The sequence below is a fragment of the Nelusetta ayraudi genome, unplaced genomic scaffold (genome assembly GCF_046127955.1).
Source record: "Nelusetta ayraudi isolate G7.1 ecotype Tasmania unplaced genomic scaffold, CSIRO-AGI_Nayr_v1 ptg000008l, whole genome shotgun sequence".
NCBI lineage: Eukaryota > Metazoa > Chordata > Actinopteri > Tetraodontiformes > Monacanthidae > Nelusetta > Nelusetta ayraudi.
In genome coordinates this window covers 5,191,754-5,217,023 of record NW_027466058.1, presented here as the reverse complement: position 1 = coordinate 5,217,023, position 25,270 = coordinate 5,191,754, and the positions used below count along the sequence as shown (strand labels likewise).

At 45.6% G+C, this 25,270-nt stretch overlaps 2 protein-coding genes across 7 annotated transcripts in view; one reads left to right on the top strand and one right to left on the bottom strand.

Moving 5' to 3' along the window:
- macrod2 (mono-ADP ribosylhydrolase 2) overlaps nt 1-25,270 on the top strand; it is a 418,233-nt gene that overhangs the window by 55,176 nt on the left and 337,787 nt on the right. The gene's annotated exons all lie outside the window — the stretch shown is intronic.
- On the bottom strand, nt 9,332-19,414 carry flrt3 (fibronectin leucine rich transmembrane 3). The gene is made up of 3 exons (XM_076018895.1): nt 19,145-19,414; nt 13,461-14,199; nt 9,332-12,548 (listed from the first exon to the last, which is right to left on the bottom strand). The coding sequence occupies exon 3, from the start codon at nt 12,504-12,506 to the stop codon at nt 10,554-10,556; it is 1,953 nt and encodes a 650-aa protein (XP_075875010.1). The 5' UTR covers nt 12,507-12,548; nt 13,461-14,199; nt 19,145-19,414; the 3' UTR covers nt 9,332-10,553.

The window sequence follows — 25,270 nt, the reverse complement described above, 5'->3', positions numbered from 1 at the left end:
CCACGAATAAAAAACAAACAAACATGAAATACCCCAAAGTTAGCGAAAGCTAAACTTTATTTTACCCTCACTTATTATCTCACGGTCTGGTAACAGATGGTGGCGATAGACGAACGCTGAGTTGGCGTGTGAGCCAGCAAAGAGCGGCTGTCCTGTGATGACCTGCTGCAAAGCATTCGGAGGGTTTGGCATTGACCCAACTGATATGTTCCTTCCCCTGACCACCTTCTCACCCTGAAGCCAAGAAAGGCGTCACCCTGCCGGATCCACTCCGTCGTCACGGGATTAATTAACACACTGCGCAGCAAAAAGCCACCGGATGCCTCCAAGGCGGCGGCAGTATGCACGAATGACATGCCGCACATGCATTCTTGTACACGTGCACGCACACACACACACACACGCGCACACACATGGAGTCCCACCTGACAGGAGTGCCTAGTCGGCGTGTAAGGGGACCCTCGGGGGACAAATAACCAAATGAACACCTCGAGAGATGAATGCTAAGGCCTCTCCTCGGCGTCCCTCCTCTTGACGGGTGATCCAATAATGCACCGGCCATATTTGTAATGCCGGCCATTATTAATGCCTCACTAAGTGAATTTGCCCAGAACTATGGCCATCTGGCTCCTCCTGATGATTTGCATTTGCGTAGTGTTTCTTGCGGTGACGACTCTTGTCGTCAGATGTTCGGAATTAACCTCCCTACCATTGTGCGGACCCCCCCCCTCGCATGGCACGCTGCTCGCCGGAGGGGACTCAAATAAATGTTTGGGGCAGGGCGGGCAGGGATGGTCTCGCTCGCATGCATCCCCGGACCAGTGCTGCCCCCAGCAGAGAGACAATGCATGTGAGGCGCTGCTAAATGAATTCTGCTGTCCTGTGATATCTCAGCCTATCAACGTAATTTAGTTTGTGACCTGGTAACTGCAAATGTGCGGGGACCTCTTCATTCAAGTCCACTGGGGCTCCTGGGGGCAAGAGTCCATGTTAGACGGGACCCTTTCCCCCCCTTTTCAGTGGCGACCCCGCCCTGGTGTCAGGCGAACTCACAATCAGTCAACGGTGTGATTGATGATCCCTGCTCGTGGTGCCATTGACAACCACGGTGCCTTGCACACAAAAGCCGTCTCCCTTGTCACATTAGCACCAGTCTGGGAACATTTGGCCGTTAAGGAGGTTAAGTTTTGGATTTATGTATGCAGAACATGCCTCCCTCAAACTCTGCATTGTCTAGGGGTTAAAGATAAAAGTCCTTCTAAAGGCCTTAGTCCTTTTTATGGGGGGGGGATCAACACTCTCAGCCTGTGATTGGACACAGTTTAATGTCACACATCGCCCGTCGTCTAGTCGATTTATTAGCACACTTCTATTAATGTATCACTGTTTTCTATGTCCTCTGTGTCTCAAGCTAATAATAGTCTACCATAATTAGGAAATTAAGCCTGCCGGCATTCCCATCAGTGTTTTCAGAAACGAGAAACTTTCCTCCGTTGCCTACATTTTACCTTTTAAGTGTAATATCTGCATATTAGCCCAGATAATGGGCCGAGAGCCTTGAAGCTTGCTCTCACTCTATTTTTAAGAACATCATAGCTTCGAGTTCTGAAGTCCGCCTGGTCTTGATGATGGTGGAGCGGTTTTAGATAATGAACTCCTATTGTTTCGATGGAACGGCTCCAGACTCAGATCATATACAGGAAAATGAGCGGGTTTGCCGAACTTTGGCAGTTTTATTCAGGCCGGCCCATCTGCCGTCCACAGGAGGGCATTGAAGTGTGAATTAATCAGCTCTACTGCTGCCATCCACGTCTATGATACCCTGTTTTCGCTGTAGCAGTTTCTTTGTAAAAGAATTGGTGCCAGTTGCATCTGTGGGAAGGGTGAAACCTTCAGTGCACTAACATGTCTGCTGTATGTCTAACAGTAGAAACTCTAATAAGTGGGATGCCCTTCAGAAACTTTTGAAACGTTTTTGCATCCATAAAAGACTGACAGATCCACGAAATGCCAAACGGAGCAAATGTGCTGGGGTTCAAGTATTTGCATAATTTGTTGCTTTAAGAAAATACTCTAAAATATCCTGCAATGACATCATATTTGTTTGTAAAACTGGTTACGGATGATTAGTTGTTGAAAGCTCATTTTTCAAGGGTTCAAACCATTTGATCCAAAGTGATTGAAAGTGATTCTTCATTCTTTTTAAATGAGGAAAAAAATGATTTTTGGGGTACTGGTTAGATTTAGTTTTAGGTTTATAATAGACCCAACTTGGTGTAATAAAGGTGTAAAACAGTACCTGATAGTCACTGTGCCATTAATCTACAAATATACTAATTGAATTGAATTGAATTGATGCTGCAGCTGCCCCTCATCAGGCTGAAGACTCATGGCCAGGCTAGATAGATAGATGGATGCATTGAGATGGGGGTTGCAGGTATGCAGCTGGAGATCTCAAGGCGGCCCGTCACATTTAATTTGGGCCAGTTGGAATGGTTGGGTGGATAATCGGCCAACAGCAGCGGAGAGATTTTTCCGTCTACAGTTACTTACCCCTCAGGCAGAGGGTGGGATAATCTGCTTGATTACCGAGATGGTTAATGATTGTTATTGTCATGCTTTCCCATTGTTCTCTGAAGGCCAGTGTTGCTGTGTTATTAGTCACTTTTATTCCACACCCCTTGTATTAATTTTGGCAAAGCCAGCACAGTCAACGCAACACATTCCTCAGTGTCCTTTGTAACAAGATCAACGAGATCGTCGAGTTCAGGGCTTTTGAAAGACCTGTAAATTCAGCTGTAAACTCTGGATAACTTTCCCCCCATTGCTCAGGGTATTGGTTCTCTTTGTGCAGCCAAGTCTTGGAAATCATTCGAGACTCTGCAGTGATTGACTCACCCAACAATTGGACTTGCTTGCTTGTTTTTTTTCTTTTTCTTTTTTTTTTTTAAATTCTAAAATCCAGAAATGTTGTTTCCCAACAGCAAGTTTAAACAACCACATCTGGGTAATTGTGACTTTTTCCTCAGCCCCTGTCAGTTGGCCCGGTCCAAAAAACCAAAAAAAAAAAAAAAAAAAAGTGCTGCTATTAGGCTGTTGTTATTTACAGTGTCTAATCTGGGAATTATGGTTATTTCTTTAGACTGATTTTGTGGCGGCGGCGGCGGCTCAGAGACTTGAAGAATGTCTTCCTGCAGAGTTATGCTGTGGTCTCTGTTAATGTCTTCAGCAACTAAAGAGCACTTAGTGCAACCTTTGCTCTTTTGATGCAGTGCATATGTCTTAGAATTAGAAAGGGTGTTTTATCAAGGAAATGCCATTTAGTTACAAGGTAGGTCACAAAGAATGGCCTTCGCTGCATTAATATTACGCCATATTTTTTGTGCATAAAATTCTACACTACTTGATTGACAAATAGATTCCACTGTAGTGAAGAAGGAAAATCTTCACAAATGGTGAATACAGAGCTTTTTTTTTGATAGATTGTTAATAGAATTTAATTATTTATTTTATTTAGATTTGTTAATGTTCATCATAACACTAAAGAAATGAGCATGCATTTGTTTTTCTTGTTTTCTTCTGCCCTTTTGTCTTCATGGCATCACTCGATGTCCAGAGCAATAAGGGAAAGTTGATACACAGTACAGCCTGGCCAGATGTGAGCGTTGGTTTCGCACATCGCCCCGCTAACTTGAGTAGGTTTTAAGCAGCGGCAGGCTCAGGATTACAGTGGCTTAGATTGTGTGACCTCTCTCCCTGGCGTATCTCGGATTCAGGAATCGGACTCAGCAGTTTCACTGGAAAACAAAAGAGTCGCTTGTTATCTCTTTTCTCCCACCCGCTGCCCTCTCCTTTGTTTTTTTCCTTTTAGATCCTTGAGTTGCTCTAAATGAGAAATGAATCTCTCTCTCTCTCTTTCTCTCTCTATGATGTACAACAGACGGTCCTATTTTGCACCCCCCTCACTCCCTCAAGCTGGGAGGAAATGAGTTGTGGGAGCAGAGTCCTCTCGCACAGAGAGCCCAGTAATCGTGCGGCTGCGTGTCACCAGCACACCACAGTGACAGCAGCTTTTAATTAATCCCACATCCCAACGCCAGGCTCCGCCCTGCCCATTGGTGGCTTCTCCGCAAAACTTTCCCCCATTGCATTTGCGTCCTGTCAGTGTTTTTAGTGCGCTGCTGCTGCGGCGGTGGCGGCGGTGGTGGGGGTTTCTCCCCCGAACCCATTATGGCGTTGTGTGCATAAGTTGTTTGGCTGCAGGATCATGCCGCTGTCTCCTCGCAGCACTTTTGGAAGCGGTAGACGGCCACGCTAACTGGCTTCATGTGTTCGAACTCTGGCTGACAGGAGACACAAACTGCAACTCAGAGAGTTTTGGAAACTATATTCATACTCAACATACGCGGGGGCGGGTCAAGCGTTGATAACCGTGGCCTGCAGTGGGTCAAGGATGCCACCCAGCTGCTGCAGTGGTGCCGAGGTGCTTGAGGACGGTGAAATAATGAGGTCTTGAAGCGGCCGCGTTCCCCCTCCTGGTGCCCTGATGAATGGCGACAGCCCGAATTTACGGCTGGAAAAGTGCTGACAAGGCAGAATTTGGCACCTCGTGGAAACGTACCAAAACATTGCTACCCTTGTCCCAAAGTCACTGCGTTAACCTCGGCCTCTAGGACTTTGCCGTCTGACTGAATGACAGACTCCTCTGGAGAAATGCAATAAGCTCCGGACTAAAGGTCATTCTGTCAAAAACATAAGAGCGGGCCGGCTGAAGTGGAGTTCCGTCGTGCCTCTCAAAAGTCTTGAGAGAGCAGGACGAGCCGGGGAAACCTGGAAAATAGTTCCTCTAACCCCTTCGGTTCATCGTTGCTATTACTCCACGGTTAAGACACATGGCATTTGGCAATAAAGCATTTCCCGTCTTTTATAACTGATTATGTGAGGTCGCTGTAATTCCTGTGCGTTTCACCGCGAGCTCTGCCGTCTGGCCCGCTGCTCGGTATGCCTTGGCCGTGGCGCGCATTAGGTTAGCAAAGTGAGCTAAACTCGCATGCGATTAGGCTGTCAACATCTGAAAATAATGAGCTGCAGACAGAGCCACATTGGCATGCAAATACTGTAGTGACATTTAAAGATGGCTTAACATAAACGGGAGGAGAGAGAATGGATTGAAGAGGAGCTTTTTGGTCTCTCGCTGCGGCGCTGCAGTTCTGCTCGGGGTGATGGAAAATTGGAGCCCTCAGAAAGTTTCAGAATGAGATTCGGGGGGGGAGTGGAGGGGGGGGGGGCGGCATCAGACTGGATTGGCAAATGGATCGAGGGGTCGATTGCGTTCTGGGGGAGCAGGGGAGTGCGGTGAGGATCTCATAAAGGGCAGCAGGAGATGTATGGCCTCTTACGAGACCATTTAAGCCACTTAATGGAGGGACAGGAATTAATGGCCGCCATAGAGCCAAGTCAATTATATGGATATTTTCATAACATTGTGTATAATTCACAGTGCAATAGCCCCAACGCCAATTATTTTCGGTGCTTTTATTTAGGTTGCGGCCTGTTTTCATTTGTTTATTTATTTGTTTTTCATAATGAGCTTATTGACTGCGTTTGTGGGCAGCGACATAAGATGACGCCTTGGCACCACGATATAGATGTGCCGTCACAGTCTGCCGTGGCGGCTTGATCGCGCCGGCTCTTGTTGATTCGTATTAATGTCAAATAATTTAGAGTTGCCGCGGACGTACGAGCGCGCCTTGTGCTCTCAGGCAAAAAATTGGATTCATTAAGAAGATGGAAGAGATGGTCGAGGTTTCCTTTTTCTTTTTTTTTTTTTTCCTCCCTCCCCCTCGTTGGTTTCAGGTCACTGAGTAATGTGAAGAGATGGAAGAGGGTCCTGGCCTGGAGGACGGGGGTAAGGGGCAGCAACCCCACACTGGGGCTGCTGCATCAGTCACGGTGACGTGTCTCTCACCAGGCTTACTGTTTTGGCCCCTTTTGTTTTCCTGACAGCAGGAACAACTGCGCCGGTGACTGAGAGCGTCAAAAAGTCACACGAGCCCCCTTGGGACGCCTCCGAGGATTGTAGGTGATGATTTGTGATGATGCCCACTAGCATTTGCGTCCACATTTAAAAGAGTCTCCGGTAATTACAACGCGCCCTCGCACAAAAGCAGATGTAATCACAAATGGAAAAATAAAATCTTTGGAGCATTAAAAGCCAACCATAAAAAAAAAACCCACACACACACGCTGTGGTAAAACAGCAGACTTTGTGGGAGGCCCCGAGCCCTTGTTGGCTTTTGACCTCAGCTTCTCCCTACTCAGCATTTTAGACGCCATTAAATTATGAGGTTGTTTAATGTGCAAGCTGTGTGCAGCGGGATGCTGGCAAGAAGAGAACAGGAAACAGCCTTTATGTAAGGCCTTTCCTTCAAAATAGCACAATCAAAGAAATAAAAAAAGAAAAAAATGTCAGTTTAGATTAAAAAAATTGTTTTTCTTTTCTTGCGCTTTTCTTACATGCGGTTCTGGGTAAATTTGCAAAGTATATTTTGTATTTGCGTCCTGGGACATTTAAATGGGCCGATAATTGCACTGCACTGCATTTAGGTGATCATCATAAACTATAAATAGGTCAGAGGATTCAGTCAATAATGGCCATCTTCCCTGGAAGTGGTGTCACCGTGGCTCACTGACTAAAGGCAGAAGGTCAGTATTCTGGTACTATTACTCAAGCGACATTTAACATTTTTTTTTTTTTTTGGGGGGCTGGGGGCTTTTATGAAATCAATCAATGTTGAACATAAGCAAAAATATTTATGTGCTAAAAACCTTTCTTTACAAAATGTGGATTCATCTCTTCTGCTGTGTTATTTTTTTTTTATATATATAGATTTTTTTATTAACTGCATTCTGTTTTAGATGAGGCAATACTTAGTTCCAGCAAACCATTAGTGTAAATTAGGCAGTTAATTTTTTTTTTACGCACTTGATACAAACACCCTCTCCAATTGTTCCACATTGTCCTACATGAAGACAACTGACTGTTCCAATGACCCAACTTGATAACGCGCTTTTTCTAAAGCGTCCCACTTTCTACGAGTCTTGTTTTTCTCCCACACTGTCCAATTCCCCCTGCTCACACTGTCAGGATCCCATCCTGACAGTTGGCGCCCTTACGGTGAGCAGATTGCCAACGAAAGTCCCAGATGACGGCCTGTGTTTTGCGGGCACTGATAAACATACATTTGTCATCACTTGAGATCCTTGAACCGAGCTTGACCGACCTTACTTCAATGACCCCCTAATCAGTCACTGGGTCACATGACCTGAGCCTTTTGATCCGCCTGATGGTGCTGAATGAGGAGACCCATGCCCAGCCACAGGCAGTAGCGGGGTCATCCAGGGGTGCTTCGACGCAAGCATTCATAGGCATGCAAATGTGACCGGTTGCCCGACCACTTCATTACAATGGGAATAACAGCAGCCCGGGGCGGACAGTGCAGCTGCCTCTATTAGTCTTATTCTCTCCGCTGAATAAAAGACAAACATAATTGGTTTTGTGCATGTCACACGGGAGACAAATTCATGTTGTGTCTTGTGTTGCTTAATGACTTGTCTGACCTCACCGGGAACACGAGAGTGATTAAGGCATTGTTTAAAGCCACAGACGGATCAAGGGTCGTCAGTGATGAGTGAGGTGACTCGGGGTCGCCAGCGGTCTGGTTCATCAATTTTTGGGTCCGGACAAAATGCACAAAGATTCCCCGGTTAATGTATGATTTTGAGTGAAAGTGAGCACAATGGCACGTTTGATTCACTGTTTGGCAAAACTGTAATTTGTCACAAAGGTGAGGGAAAAATGTGAGGGCGGCTTACTCATTCTCCAGGCTCTGTAGTGGTCGAGGCGCTTTAGTGTCTACACACTGGTGTGAGTGATGAACTTTCTCTCAGAATAATTAATTACACTGAACACTCTGAACACTGCTGGTCTATGAAAAGAATAAGTAGCAACCTCAGCGTTATACTGCAATCATGTTCAAAAAGCATTTGAGAGATGTCTCAGCAGTTCTTGCAACTGTTACACATATGGCTACTTTGCTAAAGCTGCAGTTGTGATAGATTCTACGGATCATATTGGTAATGCTTTGCATTAGATACAAAGACAGCTACCTTTTAAAATGTTGCCTGTTTTTTTGTTTTTTGTTTTGGAAGCCGTGACCATTCAGCCACACATTCATACCCAGACTTGTAGTTTGATATATTATTTCAGGACAAACTGCTGTCTTAAATGTTAAAAGGACAACACTGAAATGACTACCGGTAGATATAATTTGCTTTTTCTTAAACAAAGTAAGGCAGAACTGCATCTCAACAATCAGGGATCACCACTCATATGGTAACTATCACTATTTGGTCGTCTTAAAGGAGAGACTGTTTACACCAAGTCCAAGTCGATGTGATTTATATTTAGTATAAAGGACAGGCTTAGGGTGTATTTAAGGCTTGGATAGCTTGCATAGCTTTTAGCGGGTCCCCTTACTGTAATTAAAGCTTTGACTGTGTTAAAAGGTCGTGGGTGTGTGAATGTGGGTGAAAGTTATTTTCATGTAATGGTTGCTGAGGTGCTCTTGTTGCCTTCATTGGCCTTATGTTAGCTTTCAAGGGATACATAATTTATTTTCAGAAATAGCTAATGCGCTGTTTTGCCCCCCCACCCCACCCCTGCTTTTGCATGCATACCTTGGACTGGCCCTTGCATGAACTGCAGCCCTGCCAGCGATCTGCCTGCAGCCCAGAGCGGTGCATTACACAATGTCCTCTGCAGGACTGTGCATTCCCATCAGGGCTCAGCCTCCTGTACCTCTTCCCCATATGGTGACTTTTCATTCATTTTCTGTTGCCCTGCTGCCTTTGAGGTTCATCAACCCTAAAGTCCAATCTCTCTCTCTTTCCCTCTCCCTTTTTTTCTTTTTTTTTTACTGTGGCATTCATTCTTTGGCCAATCGGATAAGTCACTCATGGCTTCACCGCACGAAAGAACAGCAGCAGCCCCGAGCATATGTCGCTCCATAGGCTAACCATGGAGTGGAAAACTGGGTCTGAAATCAGTATTTCATTTATTATTGACAGTGTTTTAAACTGACCTACCTCTCTGAAAAGGAAATTCTGCATAGTATCTTACTTTTAAGATTGATTTTATGATGTCATGATTTGCTTTTTTTGAAATAAATAAACAAGAAAACAAAAAAGCCACACTAGCATAACAGCACAATATGCCAATATGTATGGATTTCATGAGCATATGTTGCAGTGAAGTTCAGGAAGAGAAAAATTGATTTTGTCCACTTTTTATTCTGTAATATGACCAATATTTTTCATATTCAAGTGTGTATGAAAAAAAGTCACTGTTTTCTTAAAAAGCTAAATACAATAAGCGTTGGATCAAGGCACATACAAGACTGGCCAAAGGGCATACAATGCACTTTGGTTTTCAGTTGTTAAGAACAGTTAACTTCAAATTGTGAAAACGTAAAAGTGTGTTCACTTGGAAAATAATACAAATAATACTCTTAACAAGGAGTCGCTGCCACCGTGGTAAAGTCTACTGAAATCCAAGAAGAAAATGTGTCTTGTCAGCTTGGTGATCACAATGACTCATGGTACTAAAGAACGCTGCCATTGTCATACAGCCACCATTGGCATGTATAAATAGAGATAATGCTAGGGTGGGGTTGAGTTGGGGGTCCTCTGTGTCAGCATGTCCAGCCTACTTGTTTTGACAAGCAGAGAGCTCCTCAAGGGTAGGTGTGCCTTTTTCTGCCCTGTGCTGTGCCCTGAAGTAACAGAAACACTGGAGCCCTACATGGGTCACTTTGCTGTGTCTCTACTTGCAAACAGAAAAAATAGAAAAGAAAAATCACACATGGAACAAAGCAGAGAAATAAAGCATGGCACCTCATCTTTAGTTATTTAAAGTCCATACCAGTTGAAACAAGACTCTTGGTCTATTTTATGTCGAAACAGCTACGGGCTGCTTCTTCTTTTGGAGGGCAACATGCTTGCTTTGTGAATAAACTGATCAGCTGTGCCTTAAGTTTACGTCATGTCATTATTATATTTCTTTTTTTTGCTTTTTTGCTTTTTTTTGTTTTACAGACAGCCACAAAGTTTAAAAGTATGACCTGTGCTTATACTACAAGGTTTTCTAAGGTCTGATTGTTCAACACAGCAATGAAAACCCACTTCACAGTTGACAAGTCATCATATCTCAGTAGAACACAGAGCTTCTTTTAGTTGGTTGATAACCTTTAGCAAAGGAAATACAGTACAAATTACTACAAATCCCTAAAATATAGAATTGCAGTTAGTTACAATCCCCACCGATGGTTCAGTGACGGCCTGCGTGGTCTCCTTCTTCATAAAATGTCCTTAAATATAAATTATATGGCAAATGTACAGAACATTGCTCCCACAGTCTGATAGAACCAGTGTTTTATAAAAGTCTTGCCACTTTGTTCGAGTCACACACTCCTCATGAATGGCCATTCACTATATCATGAATGGGAATGGTCTGAGTCTGGTATTCCACTGTCTCTGTAGCTCCTGTTGTTAATACTGTTGTCGGGATGTGGGGTTTTGTATAAACTCAGGCCGTTCGGAGGGAAAATAGTGTGTATCATAAACTCCTCCTTGGACACAGGTAGGTGGTTTATGGGTATCATTTGAAAAGAAGTCTCTCGTATCTCCAGGATGGAGTTGTCTTTCTTTGTTCCGGCCTCCGCATAGTCATCCTTTCTCCGTCGGCCCTTGTTGTACGTACAGTTCCTGGAAAACAGTGAACCGTTCCTGTGGACGTACCAACACACCAGGGCCAACATGATTATTGCCAGAAGAGCCACCGCTCCTCCTATGATAGCAGCCAAAGGCAGACTTGAATTTTTGTAAGGCTCTTTCTCCTGCTCTCGGTTTAAAGTTGTGGTCGGGTTGTACGGTTTGTGAGAGCTGGTCTCTGTCTCTATGCAAACGGGGGTCTCGTCTGACAGGTAAATGTTGCTGGTCTCCATGGGAACCATGCATATCCTGTAGGAAGACTCTGGCTCCAGCGCAGTGAGCTGGTACTCCCTCTTCTCCCCCTGCACAATGGTCTCAGTGATGGAGCCAAATGCAGGGCTGTGTCCCAGCTTTAGCCAGCTGAGCCGTAGGGCAGTCATGGGCTGTGATATCCTCCATGATATGTGTATTGTATCGGCACTACTTGACTTCACACTTATGGTGATAATCTTTCTGCCCGTGGTCGTCGTGGTGCTGTGATATTTCCGCCCGAAGTCAGGCCCTTTTACTGCAGGTCTCTTAGTAACTAACACTGACCAATGAGGCTGTGAGGGGCGTAAAACGTTGGAAACTGTACCAGTCTCATATGTCGGGGTGAGTTCTGAATCCGTACAGTCAAACGTGTCTGTAGTGAGGTCTTTAATCGCCATTCCCTTGACCTTGTCAGGTCCCTGGCACATGAAACCACGTACATTCACCTTAGACGGCAACGATCGCAGCCAGTCGCGCACCCATTTCATCCTGCACGTGCACTGCCAGGGATTGTTCCGCAGCAGGAGTTGTGTGAGATTGTCCAGATCCTCGAATACACCCTCAGGGAGGCTGCTCAGGTTGTTGCCCGACAGGTCCAGGCGGTACAACTGCCGAAGGAAGGCGAATGCCCCAGGTGGAACTCTGTTAATGTGATTATCTTGTAGCTGCAGCTTCTCCAAACTGGTGCCGGGCAAGTTGGCTGGTGGCGCTGACAGGGAGTTTCTCACCAGCGACAGCTCCGTGAGGTTGATCAGGTTGATGAACGCCATCTCTCCAATCCCGCGGTTGTTGAGCAAATTGCCGTCGAGTACGAGTCGCTTCAGGTTGATGAGATCTTGCAGTGACTGCTCAGAAATAGAAGAGATGCGGTTGTCATCGAAGCGCAGCTCCTCAATGCTCATGGGTAGGCCCAAGGGGATGGTGCTAAGGTGGTTTCTTGAGAGGAAAAGAAGTCTTAGGTGAATACTGTCTCGAAAGGCGCCTTCCTCTATGCTGACTGCCGACACGGAGTTGTCATCCAGGTGCAGTTCCTCAATATAGGGAATTTGGGCTAGAGACGAATGGGTTATCATTCGAATGTTGTTCTCCTGCAGATGGAGCTCCTTCAGGCCGAGAGGAAGGTTAGTAGGAAACTCGTCCAGATTGTTGCAGTAAAGGTAGATCTTCTCCACGTTTATGAGCCTGCGGAGCTCTGTGGGAATCCCAGAACTCTTAATACGGTTGTTTTGCAGAAAAAGTACTGTAGCATCCTGGGGTAGACCAGTCGGAATGGAAGTCAGGCCACGGTCGTTGCAGTAGATGAAGGTTCCATCACAGCGGCAGGCTGAGGGGCATGATGCGGAGGTCACCAGGGGGTTAGCAAGACCCAACAGCAGCCCGATCCTGATGAGGAAGAGAATGAAGGCCGTGCACTGACGCACCATCTTGACGTTGTGTTGTCCTGCAGTCTAATCACTCAGTAGCCCCTAGGAGAGAACAGAAGAGTACATTAAAGTCTGATGCCTTAGAGTGAGGGCCAAACTCCAGTTTCATAATTACTGATGGTTTGAAATGCTGACTTTCAGCACTTTGTAGATAAAATAAACCTTTGACAGATTCTGCTTGAAATATTTGTATTCATATAAAGCAATAGTTTGAAATCCAAAAACTGAGAACAAAGCTTTTTGACATGAACTGGTGTACTTTAGGATGCTCTACATTGTCAGTGTCTACATTCTACAGGTTACAAATTCAGATATAGCCAGTATTTGGAAGAGAGCTGCTGTGCGTGTCTATTCCACTTTTGGATCGGAAATGTTCCAACATGTGAGCATGATGAATTGAATCTCTGTGCGTCTCTTTTTGGCCCCGACTTGTGAAATGTAATAGCATTCCTTAGTTGTTTTACACTTTTCTGTATCTCAAGGCTGCCTTTCAACACTACAGACCATGAGGGTGAACAAAGTCGGGCTTTGTTGCGGAACTGTTGTGGAACGGACATACTCTCAAGTCCTGTTGGATCTTTACCCATGCCTTTCGCTGCTTGCATTTCGTAGCTTACCAGGATATATACAAGGCTGGGAAAAAAAATAAATCTATTTTTTCTTTCTCCATAGGAGTGCAGTGACTCTTTGTTAGTATTAGCAGAATGGAAAGTCATGCAAAATCCACAAAAAACTTGGAGTCATCCCCTCAATACTCTAGAGAAAAGCAGAAGGTGCCAGCTGGTTGTCTTCCTTTTCACTGCCGATGCAAAGTTTCTTTTCTAATTAGGCTATTACCGGTTTATTGCTTTAATTATGCATTCCTGCCATGACCTCTCTTCCTTCACATCTCATTAAAAATAGTGGCAGGGTCAGTGGAGTGGAGAAAAGCAAAGAAATCTATGTTTGTCATACCTGATTAAAACTGCGCCGTAAATCCCTTCCAGCCGCCAAAAATCCAATAAAGATTTACTCTTGAATTTGCTGTTATCCTCGCTGAAAGGAAAAGTTTTTTTTTCCAAAGGGGGTTTCTGGTGATATCCTGACCTGGTCAGTGTTTGCCAGGCTGATCCCTGTACGGACGTTGACCTCCTCTGTTTTGTCAGAGGCTCATGCTTTCAATGCCTTTACCATGGCAGATAAGCCTACAGATAAAACATCCCCCCTCACAGGAAAGGAGGGGTGGGGGGCAGACAAGCTCTCAGGTGATATTAAAAAAAAAAAAAAAGTCCTAATGGCTGTTAAAATTGCCAAGCTCAACCACCATAACTGCAAATGAGATTTTTGGGGAGCCGTACAGTGATCCGTTCGTACAACGAGGCACGCTTTTGCAAAGGCTCCTTTCTGCGATCAAGCCCGGCGGGCATGATGAGTTGACACATTGCTGGTCTGAGCCATGCCAATCCCCACTGCTGCAAGCACAATCCAGGCACGTTCACTTGGGTATTCCACGCCTTTGGGTAACCCAGAATCCTTTGCTTCTCTGTCGAGCCTGTATACACAATAATCCAGGGCTGTGGTCCCCTTTTGCAACAGCAGATGACTGATGTTCTCTTCCTCCTTCTTCTGAGGAGCCAAACAATGCTGGACGCTTATCCTTCCTCAGACATCTGCAGCTCGACTCGTACTGCCTTCTCCTGATACGCGCGGTGCCCTGAAAGACAACAGAGGAAAGACACATTAAGCACTTAAGCAAAACCGTGAAGGAAAACCTTATTTCTTCCTTTTTGACACCGTGATTTAGCCTGTCGACCTTTCATATGCCACGGCTTGTAAAGACAACATTCCTTTTCTGTGGCGGTACAAGCAAGAGCGCCTCTGCATATGAAAGACAGCCGTGATTGAGGCTCCATCACAATAGCCAAGGGTGGAGCCCCCCTGCCCTTCCCTTTTCACTCCACTGCCCGCATGAGCGTTTGGGGTTTAGCAGCACAGCTTTTTGAAGGGTGGGGAAGGTTGTAGTTTAATATCAGGACTCACGAGAAGGTAAACACATTCACGCTGTGCCAAATTACTCTCTCTCTCTCTCTCTCTCTCTCTCTCTCTCACTCTCTCTCGAGAAATGGAGCACTATAAGGAAGGCAGCAGCGTCGGTTCCTGTCCACTCCCTGCGCCTCTCTGCGACCCCGTTGCCCCGTCCTCATGAAACACTCCGTGAATGCTGTCTGTCTGTAAAAATAGAATTTCCCCCAGCCAGAGAAAATGTTGTGTTTCCGTTTGCAAGACAATAGCTTTGTGTCCCTCATTTGTGAGTGTTCCCCGAGACCCGCTGACAGTGGGCGGCCGCTGTAAAACATGTAGAGGTAAATTAGGAACAAGGGGCCCAGCCGTTTAACAGTTGTAGCCCATGAAAAGAAGACGATAAGGGAATTGAGAGGCTTGTAACTCGATTACAACTCCTGAGATGCTGTCTAATAACAATGCCCGTCTTCCTTCTGTTCCATCTGAACACATCCTCTCGGCCCAGTATTGCATTAGCAGTAGATTAGAGTCTGCGGGGAAAAAGCACCAGATGTGACCTCTTCCAACTTCTGAAATGAAGGAGTCTAGTCAGGGGAGGGAAAAAAATATAATCTGAAGTTGAGTAATGGAGTTTTGAGACTGGCTGGGTGATGGAGGGATGTGCACTGTCTGTAGAAATGAACTTTTAATGCAGCACTTAGTCAAGCTATTTCAATTTTAAATAGCCCTTTTCACCTCATTTTTGAAAAGTTCTCCATCCTTGTGAATATTGTTAAGTGCGCAGCCTTTATTTGAATCCGGGAATTCTTCTCAGCACAAAGGGAAAGTAATAGTCTCTCGGTCTTATCAAGGAGACTCGACAATAACCCATCGGCTCTTTGGATAATACACTTTTTTGTGACGTGAGGCAGTATGATTCCCCCATAAATACTTCCAATCCATGACACGCTGCACTATTTCCAGTGCATGTGCCCTTTTCTTGCCCACTGCAGATATGTTTGACGCACTCTAAAGCGGAATCAAATCTAGATGCTTGCCTACCCCCCCCCCCCCAAGCCCCCCCCTCCCCCCCCCCCAACTCCCTCTTTCCACGCTCATCTGATCTCAGAGTGGCCCCTCTCTATTGTTCACTCCAAGGAAAGCGAGTGGACCTTGTAGCCCTCAACTGGGGATTTAGGATTTTTCTAACATTTATTCAGAGAGTTTGAAAGTCCCTTAAAATGCTATCCTGCTATCACCAGTCTGTCCTCCATTTTATTTCATTTAATGATAACTCACAGCCGCACAAACACACCCATGCTGCGTTCCAGCGCACACAACCATCCAGAGGGCCTTGCAGGCCTCGCAAGACATTTTTTTTTTTTTTTTTTTTTTTTTTTTTAGTGATGGATGTCTTTCTCCATCGTTCTAATAAGCTTTCCCGGCCGACAGGAGATTTCTCCTGCAGTCAAAGTGGCTTCTGCTTCATTTAATCCGAACTGGTGAAGTTAAATTGAGCATCCTGGTAAAATTGTGCGTGCGCGTACAGCCAGTTACCTTTTCATGGGGAAGCGTGGGAGGCTCACACAAAGCTGGACACTGATAGCCATTGTGAGCTCCACACGCATAAATGCACATTAGTCGGGAATAACAGAGCCCAACACTCTGTGCCCCCCAGTCATACGCCGCACATGAAAGGCTCTGGGAAACTCAAATAGAAACAATTTCATGGCTGTCAGAAGTATTGCAGATTAGGGCGACTTTTAGCTCAGTAAAATACAGAATGATATTACATAGGGCACATTTAGGGGATAGAGCTGTAGGAGTAGAAATGGCTGACTGTTCAATTATTCATCAGCACTGAAATTAATTTCAAACCACATTCGAGCCCTCCATAGGGAAATCAATGTTTGTATCTGCTGTTGATTATTCCGTCTTATTTATAATATAGTATTACATTGAGATTAGTTGCATGCAGTACCATTATTCTGGGATAAGTGTTTTACCAGATTTGGTTTAGCAAAGGATTGGATAAAACTAGGAAACATGGATAGCAGACGTGTTGTATAGCCAAACACACAACATTTCTGCTATAAATCTATATTTTCGGAATATAACTGACCAACAGATTTTGGTCAGTCTCCCTCAGCTTTGAACCTCTGGGCACTGCCATCGGTTCAGACATTAGTAAATTTTATTTTAAGACACCATGCAGTCAGCATGCTGCGAGACGGTGATACAATGGAGCATTCATTGAACGCACAGAGACGGGGAGCGCTCATCAGCCGACGAGAAAATGGCCTATAATGTGTGACAATTTTCGCAGATTTGGTATGTGGCCTCCTGGTGCTGTCTTTGGATGGGCTGAACAGATGATGCGTTTGCCGGCCCATTTAGAGCACACGGGGGCCGGGGACAGACAGGGGTCTCTCTTTTGTGAACGGCTGAAAGGAAAGATCTGTAGCAGCTGCAGATTTTTTCCCCCACATGGGGGTGGTAGGCGCTGCGAAATGAAATATCAGAGAGAGGGTGTGCGTGTGTGTGTGTCTGTCTGTGTGTGTGCTGTTCTGTCTGTGTGTGACAAGCCAACACCAAAACACTGAAACTCATGTCAGGTTCCACACAGGAGCCCATCTCAGACCAGGCAAGACACCTTTCTACGACACTGAGATGTGTTAACCACACTGCCAGCCCACCTGCGTCATGTGTATTTATATGTACATTTCATTTTGCCACAGACGTCCCTGCAATTCTTATGCATGGTTGCTACATCTGTTATCTTGCATCTGATCTAAACTCTTCAAGCTCAGATCAGATATATATATATATATATATATATATATATATATATATATATATATATATATATATATATATATATATATATATATATATATATATTTAAAAAACGACTTAGTTTGCCATATAAATTATTCAGGAAGAGGAATTAGGCCTCACTTGGGTCTCACCACCAAACCTTGAACATGCGTTGCTTGTTATTAAAGTCGTATTATTATTTTTTGCCTCGCAGACTTTTACATTAGATGCCTTAATTATTTTTTTTTGTTCTGGTCATGGAGGATTGCGTCTGTACCCGGCGACCCGGTTTACTTGTTAATCTAGCTCCGTGAATTCCCTCTGAAAGCAAGTGACAGGGGACGTTCAGCCTCAGGCCAGCCACCGCTGAAAACAACTGATTCTGTCCTCATGCCCATATGAAAGGGTTTGTTTATTCCTTTGCTCTCCCATAACAGACTGGGCATTGCTGCAATTTAGTTGCCTTGCAAATTAAGTCAGCATCGCCGACGGCGTCTTACTGCAATTAGGCCAGAGCCTCTGTTGGCTATAGACATATCTAAGTCATTGCGTAAAGCCGGGGTGACCTTAGCGTCTGCAGATAAAAGTCTATGTTAAATTGGATTAACGACAGCCCATGTCCCCGTGTTGCCAATCAGATATTCCACCGCGTTCGCATGGGAGCAGCCTCACTGTATCGATCCAATATGAGGGTTGGCGTGGAGAGAGAAGCAAAAGCTGCCGACTTTGACTCACCGACAGCGCGGATTGAGCGCGAGAGGGGAGAGTGTACTGTCAGTCGGCCATAAAAGCAGACGGTCTGGTCTGTAAAACAGCGTCTCCTCCTACTGTCGCTGCAGCACTTGTGCTTTTAGTGCGTTTTGGACGTTGCCAGACGTTGCTTTCGTGCGTAAAAACCCCAGTTGGCTCCTGATCGGTTTATTATTATTATTTATTTATTTTTACAACTGCATCTTGAATCGGTTTTTTTCTTCACATAATTTCATTGTTTCGTGAAATACCACTGATATCCGCCGTACGCTTTGCAAGTGCGTGTCAGTGGATGTGATCAGGCGGCGGAGACGCCACAGACTCATTTTGCGCACTTTCCCCTGCTGCCCCTCCGTGTCCAACTCGGCGGGAGCTGTGCCGCAATTTCAGCCTGCGCGCCGGGGTGTCCGCTCGAGCCGCGAGAGCGAGACTAAGCACCCGGCACCCCGATCTTAATCCTATCAGGTTTGCGTATTCAAGCCTGGCCGTTTTAAGCCGAGGCGGGGAACCGGGACGGCTCCCCAAACCTTGCCCCGTCTCTGCTGCCCGGCGATGCGGGGAGCGTCAGTGCGACAGAGATGCGAGTTCAGCCTGTTAAAACGGCGGACAATCCCCGGGCTTGTGTCTGTGGTCGTGCTTACATCTGCGCAAAGGGGGAAATAAATAAATAAATAAATAAATAAATATACAGGGCAGGACGCTAGGCATGTTGCGTGCGTAAAAGGGACCTCATGATGGGAAAGTGATGTTTTATGAAGTCTGATTTGTATCATCCAGCAGAGTGACGGTGCGTCGGCTGCAAACAGAAAAAAAAAATAAAAAATAAAAAATCCTGCCTCGTCTGACTTTCCCCTCTTCCTTCCCGCGATGTCTTTACGGCTCTGTCGGGGCTGATTATTTAAATGAAATTAAATTAAAAATGAAGGCAAAATAAAGGCGGCTAATTAAACGCAGGCAACTCCTGACGATCCCCTACGACTCTTTAATTCCTTGCGCCGGAGCGATGGTCCGATGGAGGGGAGAGAGAGGAGAGGGTGGGGGGGAAGAAAAGAAGAAAGATGCATTCCCAATGTGCAACAACGCGCACTTACCTCTTAAATCAAACCCCCGAAATGGAAAGTAACAGGTATCCACATGCAACTGCAACGAGGCGGGGGGAATATTAATCCAAGATCCAGGCAAAGAGTTCTCTCCCGGTTCAAATCCAAAAGAACAACTCATCAGAGTCGCGAGGCTGTTTGAACTGTTGCGGCACTGTTGTGTTTACTGGCGCCCTCCCCTACACACACGCACACACATCTGTAGGGCTGTGCAAGAAAATCGGTGCACGGGGAGATCTCGGTACTAATGTGTAGTTGTGTTTGCCTCCAGCTTCAGTAGAGAAGCTGATGTCATCCGGAGGAGGGGCCTCTCTTTCTCTCCCTCTCGCCCCCTCTCTCTCTCTCTCTCTCTCTCCGGCTCAGCCCCTCACTCTCCTCTGAAGAGAGGTGCAGTGCCTCGCTCGGCCGCTAGGTGGAGTGGAGGAAAGCAGAAAGGCAGCCACGGCCTCTTCAAGCAGGCGCGTTACTCAAGAGTGGGCTGGCCACCGCTGTTTGGGGATGAAATGCCAGTCGTTGGCTAAAATAAATAAATAAATGAATAGAGACAGGGAGTGTTTGAAAAAGAAAGTATGGAAATCGGAAACATGTTGTCAGATAGCGGGCTTGCAGTGCGTTTTAATTGCCGTGCGTGGTTCCCTCCCCCCCGGTGGCATCCTGTTGACTTTGGTTTTTATTTCAACTTTTTATGTAAGTACCCGGGTAATTTATGGCTTCGATTTTTTCCACATGGCCAGCTTTATTGCCAGCTTTATTGCTTTGTTCTTATTCTTCTCGCAGCTGTTCTTTGAGTCCAAGATAATATGAATGTGTTTGTTATGGGAAAACGAAATGTCTAAAGATGAAAAATGTCTCACAATTCAATTCCTGCCATTTGTGCGGACAAGTGAAAACATCTTAATGGCCATCTGAATGGCAAAGCAATGACACACACACCCACATGCACACAAAAACAAACGGCTGTATTCTTTTGTAATGCTTTTCTCTCTCCTCGCTTCTACATCAGTGTTTCTCGACTGTAATCAAACCGACGTCTGACCCGCTTCGGGGTTCCTGAACAGCACCGACAGGTTTGCTTTGGTTGGGTTCAAATGAAGCCAAACGTGAGGGTGGTGGTGGTGGTGGGGGGCGGGGGGGTTGGTTCTCCCCTCCGGGCCCCAAACAGCAGTGATTCACCCGGTTAGTCAAAGACTTTGTACAGCAGAGCTGACCCAGCCGAGCCGTCACTCCCCTCTGCCCCTGCATCATCTCTAGTGTCTCCCCCCGCGGGCCACCTGACGGAGCTGACCGAGCCGCCCCGCTCATCTGTTGCTAAACATCAGCTTCCTGTTGCCAGCGGGCTCGGAGATTTGATCTCCGTGACGTGTGCAGCTGCAGCCCGTGTAATGCGGGGGCCCCTCCCTTCTTCATTGCATACCGTTCACCAAAAGCCGCCTCTCCCTAATCACCTCGAGCCCGTTTAGGCTTCTGGGGGCGAACGCCCCGGAGGAAGCAAACAGGTTTTTCCGGAAAGGCGTTATTCACTTTTTCAGGGGTGCTTAAGAAGGTAGTTGTGTTTGTCAGGAGAGTGCAGAGCCCCGCTCGTGATTAATGGCCGCTAGAAAAGCAGCGCGCATTCGGAGAAAGCGCCATTGAAGATCCATAAATATTAAAGTGACAACAGGTGAGGAGGAAACGCAGACTTTTAGTGCAACACTTTTTGCGCTCGCCACGTTCGACAAATAGAAATTCAGTGGAACGTCGTCGCAGCCAGTCCTTCCATGCGTACGAGTAGCAATACGTCTCACTTAGTCTTCCTGTTTACAGCCCGCTTCTATTTCTGTGTCCCATGCCATTGTCTGGCCGGTGAGCTGATGTGGACCTCTCCCCCCAGCAATAGTTGCTGCCTCATTAGAATCTCAGTCTCACCACCGTCCTGCCTGCTATATGTATATACAGAGTCCTCCAAAAATGTTTGCGCCCATTAGGAAAAGAAAAACTTGCATAAATATTTCAATGCCGAATTTACTCCGACGTCTGTAGCTTAATACAAGTTACCTTTGGCCTTGGCAATTACAAGAGGTGGCCATTGGCTTCCAGACATTTAAGTGTATGCCGAGCTACTGTTTGGGTAACGTCTGTTACAGTGTTGCAGTACATTAATTAGGCTAATGCCATCTGTTGGGAAAACATTGTACAACAATACACAGTGTTATCGTAATTTCATCAAACATCAAAACTTCAAAATGGTATCTATACGTATAGAAGTACTTATACAAATGAAATGTTTATGCAAGTTTTCTCCTTGTGTACATATATATCTATATATATAAATATATAGATATAAATATAGATAGATATATAGATAGATTTAGACAGATATATATATATATCGATGGATGTATTTTGTTTGCTCCAACTTCAGCCTTGACATATCAGCGCATGGTTAAACCTGACTGGCGACTTGACTGGAGTGTCTTCTAATTGAACACACACTTAAGCCCGAAGCTCCTGCCAAAATTACTGAGCCCTCTTCTTGGAGATTCTTTTCCTGTGCCTTGTTTGCTTTTTGAACTGAAGAGGCTCTCCCCGCCTCTTTGTTACCATTTCCCAAAGGACAGGGCCCGTCCGTCCGTGAGAGGCGCGACTCCTCAGCGAAGTAAACACGCATTGCAAAGTTCTTATCAAGGGTTTATGCCACCTCCCCCTCCCGCACGCTAATTAGTCCTACTGCCTTATCATACTAGTCCAGGTGAGAGGTGAGAAAAGGTCAATCTGGGACATCCTGACTTGATCCCTGTCTTCCCTCCTGGGGGGACCGAGCAGGGAAAAACCTGCGACTGACCTCGCCGCAGCTTCCTCCTCCAAAATCGACTGCAGACGCGTCTGTCAGCAGCTGCTGATTGACCCTCACTCAGATGTACAAAGAGCACCACTAGAGGATGAGGGTGTTGGGTTTCTGTTATCTCAAGAACAGGGGAAATCTGTTGTTCAAGGGAGCGTGTGCTCTCCATTCCTGCGCTGTCTGCTCATCACAGTGTTTTGACAACAGACGGCCTGGTTCCCCGTCTGTCCTGTGTGTTTTCAAAGATAACCAAATATATGCATATACCTACCAGATTTGTTTGTTTTTATTTTTTTTTTCATTTGGTGGATGAAATACCTTCTGACTCTTGTGGCCACGGAACGTTTGATGTGCAACTGGGTTTGTTTGGTCCTGTGCAGTATCAGACTGCTGAAATCTGCCTCTGTCACGGCAGACATTGAAGTCCATAATTGATTTTCTTATTTGCATCTACAGTTGGTCCAACAGTCCCGACACATTTTAATTGGTACCATGTAAACACAACTCGTGTATAATTCATTTCGGCCAGTTGATTTTTGCAGTGAAATGCAGCTCATCCTGTTCATTTTCAAAAATAACATCAATTTTTTACTCTTGCAGTTAGCCTAGCAAGCCTTGACCCTGTGAAGTCTCAATTTCCTGTCTTGTATAGCTTATCTGCTTTGCCCCTATTACATATTTCTTCTTGCTCTCACTCATTGAGACCGACTTGTATCACTGACGGTGCACTCACGCACCGTGCCCAAGCTTGTTTGACACCCAAATCCAGTTTCTTTGACAGCCGCGAGCATTTTGTACCATCCATGTACGGTGCACTTATTCAACAATTCCTCTTTGCTATAATTTTACAAAAATAGCAGCACTATTTGAACAAAATACCCCGGTGTTGGTGAAATAGTCGAGGTAAGTTCATGTCGCAGAACAGTGTTGCCTGTATCAGGATCTCAGATCCTCACTCCACACATGCTTAATCTCATAAAGTTTCCCACTTGGCTTCCTTCGCTGTAAATAGTGGACTCATGCGCAAATAAACAGAGGTGTGTAAGACAAAATATCCGGTGCTTTGATGTGCGATGCGGCTATTTCGCCCTTTATATGCCAAGCAGTCCCTGCTCTGCCATAATGTAAAAAGGAGAAGACAAAGAGGAAAAAGTAGAAAACCACAATTGCATTAAAAAAACAAAACCAAACTATGGCCTAAGACGATTTGCTAGAAGGATGCAGGGCTGAAAGATTTCCCTAAAGGATTGTTCATCATAATGAGGCTTTTTGCAAAGAAGTGGAAATTGAAACGCTATTTGTATGTGATTCTTTGATTAATTGAAAAATTATCCGTGAAGAGATTAATCAGTTATTTAAATAACCATTATTAATTATTTGCCGCCCTTTGCACAATAGTCTGATTGCAGCCTTATTTCCTCTTTTCCATCCATGTTGCAGCTCAGACACATCATTAATAGACTTTCCGTGTTGTTAACCGGTTCCTAATAAAGAGGAACATGTAATAATGCTGCTTCCAAACCCCTCCCCGCTTTGTTTTTCATTTTAGCTTCTGCTTTATTTGCATATTCATCCTCTACAGACAATTAACAGCGATCTTTGCGGCGAGCCTTTCATCTCCGTTCTCCCCCTCTGACTGGCAGCCCCTCTCGATCACAGCAATTTACCCGTGATTTGTGGATTGCTGGGTGTTGCTTCAGGTAGTGGTTGAGTTGTAACAGTTTCAATTTCCACGGGGTCCAATGAGTTTGACAGGGTTTTTCTTTTAAAAAGTATGAATCTAGCTTTGAATAAATGTGGCTGCAAGGTTATTTTTGTCCGCAGCTGATGGGAACTTTATGTACTGTACATGGGAGCACATGTCAGTGACATGACGCATGCCATGGACTTGATTGCAGCCCGCGCGACGAGCGACTCCGCTTCTCTGATGCTGATCCCAGATGTCGAGGAAGAAGTTGACCCCTTTATCTGTTGGGACTAAAACTCAGGCCCAGTCAAAGGAAGCGGCCAACAACAACAACGGCAGAGACTAAAAAGGGGCCAGCATCCTGCTGCTTCGGCAAGTCCAGGGGCCTCAGGCAGTGGTCATTATGGCCGTGTGTTTGCGGAAGATTGACAAGCCATGCAAATAGCTCCGTCGGCTGTTTTCCCCCTTGGTCTTTTGTTTTCTCCGCTTGTTTGTGTTGCCTCTGAAGACAGTGGATCTCTGGGTTGAACGAGCTCGGCCAAAAAAACAAAAAAAAAAAAAACAAGAAAAAAAAAAGGTGGAAGGGGAAGGACCCGGCTTGTCAACTGCGGGACCTCCCATAGGTTAATGACCCCGAGCACACAATGCTCTGTGATCAGATCAGATAGAGCGCCCCCTCTTACCCCACAGTGCTAATCAGCACAATAAAGGAGATAAAGGATGGAATTAGCATACTGTGTTTTCACTGAGCAGGCATACATCTCTAATGTAGCTAATGGAAGCCCCCTCTCTTGTGCTTTGTTACCAGGTTACTATTGCCGCACTAAATCTTTAATTAACAACGGGCATCTTTGCTCTGACCATAGTCAGCTAAATGGCAGCATTTGTCTCTGCAATGGTTTCTTTATGCTTGTGTAAGCACTGACAGAACCTTTAAGACAAACGACCCGGTTTCCTACGGGCTAAAGTCAGCAGCCCTCCCCGTCGCCGAGTAGGTAAATTCAGTACTTTGGCCCATTGAGATTAGGAGTTTTGAAGTGTTCCGCGAAAAGGGTCAGGCAGGGGTTTAGCACCGCGAGGAGAGGAAGTCAGGACTAATGCTATCGGGTGAAACAAACCCAGGCTTTGATAAGATAGGACAAGTCGTACCAGACCTTCCCCACTCTCCCCACCTCAAGTCCACAATGGCCCCGTTGATGGAAACACATGCAGGAAATATGATTTGCAGGAATTAATAGTTTGGGGAAAAGGGGAAGTGGGAGGTGTAAAGGATGAGACACTCGTCACCCTGGCATCGCCTCAGTCAAAACGCACACTTATCAGCGGCAAGCGTTGACTCTGACTGTTCTGCCCATGATCAGGATGCCATTATTTACCCCCTCCAGTCACGTCTAAAAATGTCTCTTTGTTTGCGACGCTTCGGCTGTTGCACTCAGCACAATAAAAAGCAGCGCGGTAAGCCTCACGGGATATTTTTACATTTTGGTTGTCTTTCTTTTTTGAGGAAGTGGGGTGACGTGTTGCACTTTAATTGCTGTGTCCACTGCTTGATAATGGCGGCTCTCAATTATTGATCTGGTTTTGAGTCATCACTGCCTCGAAAACAATT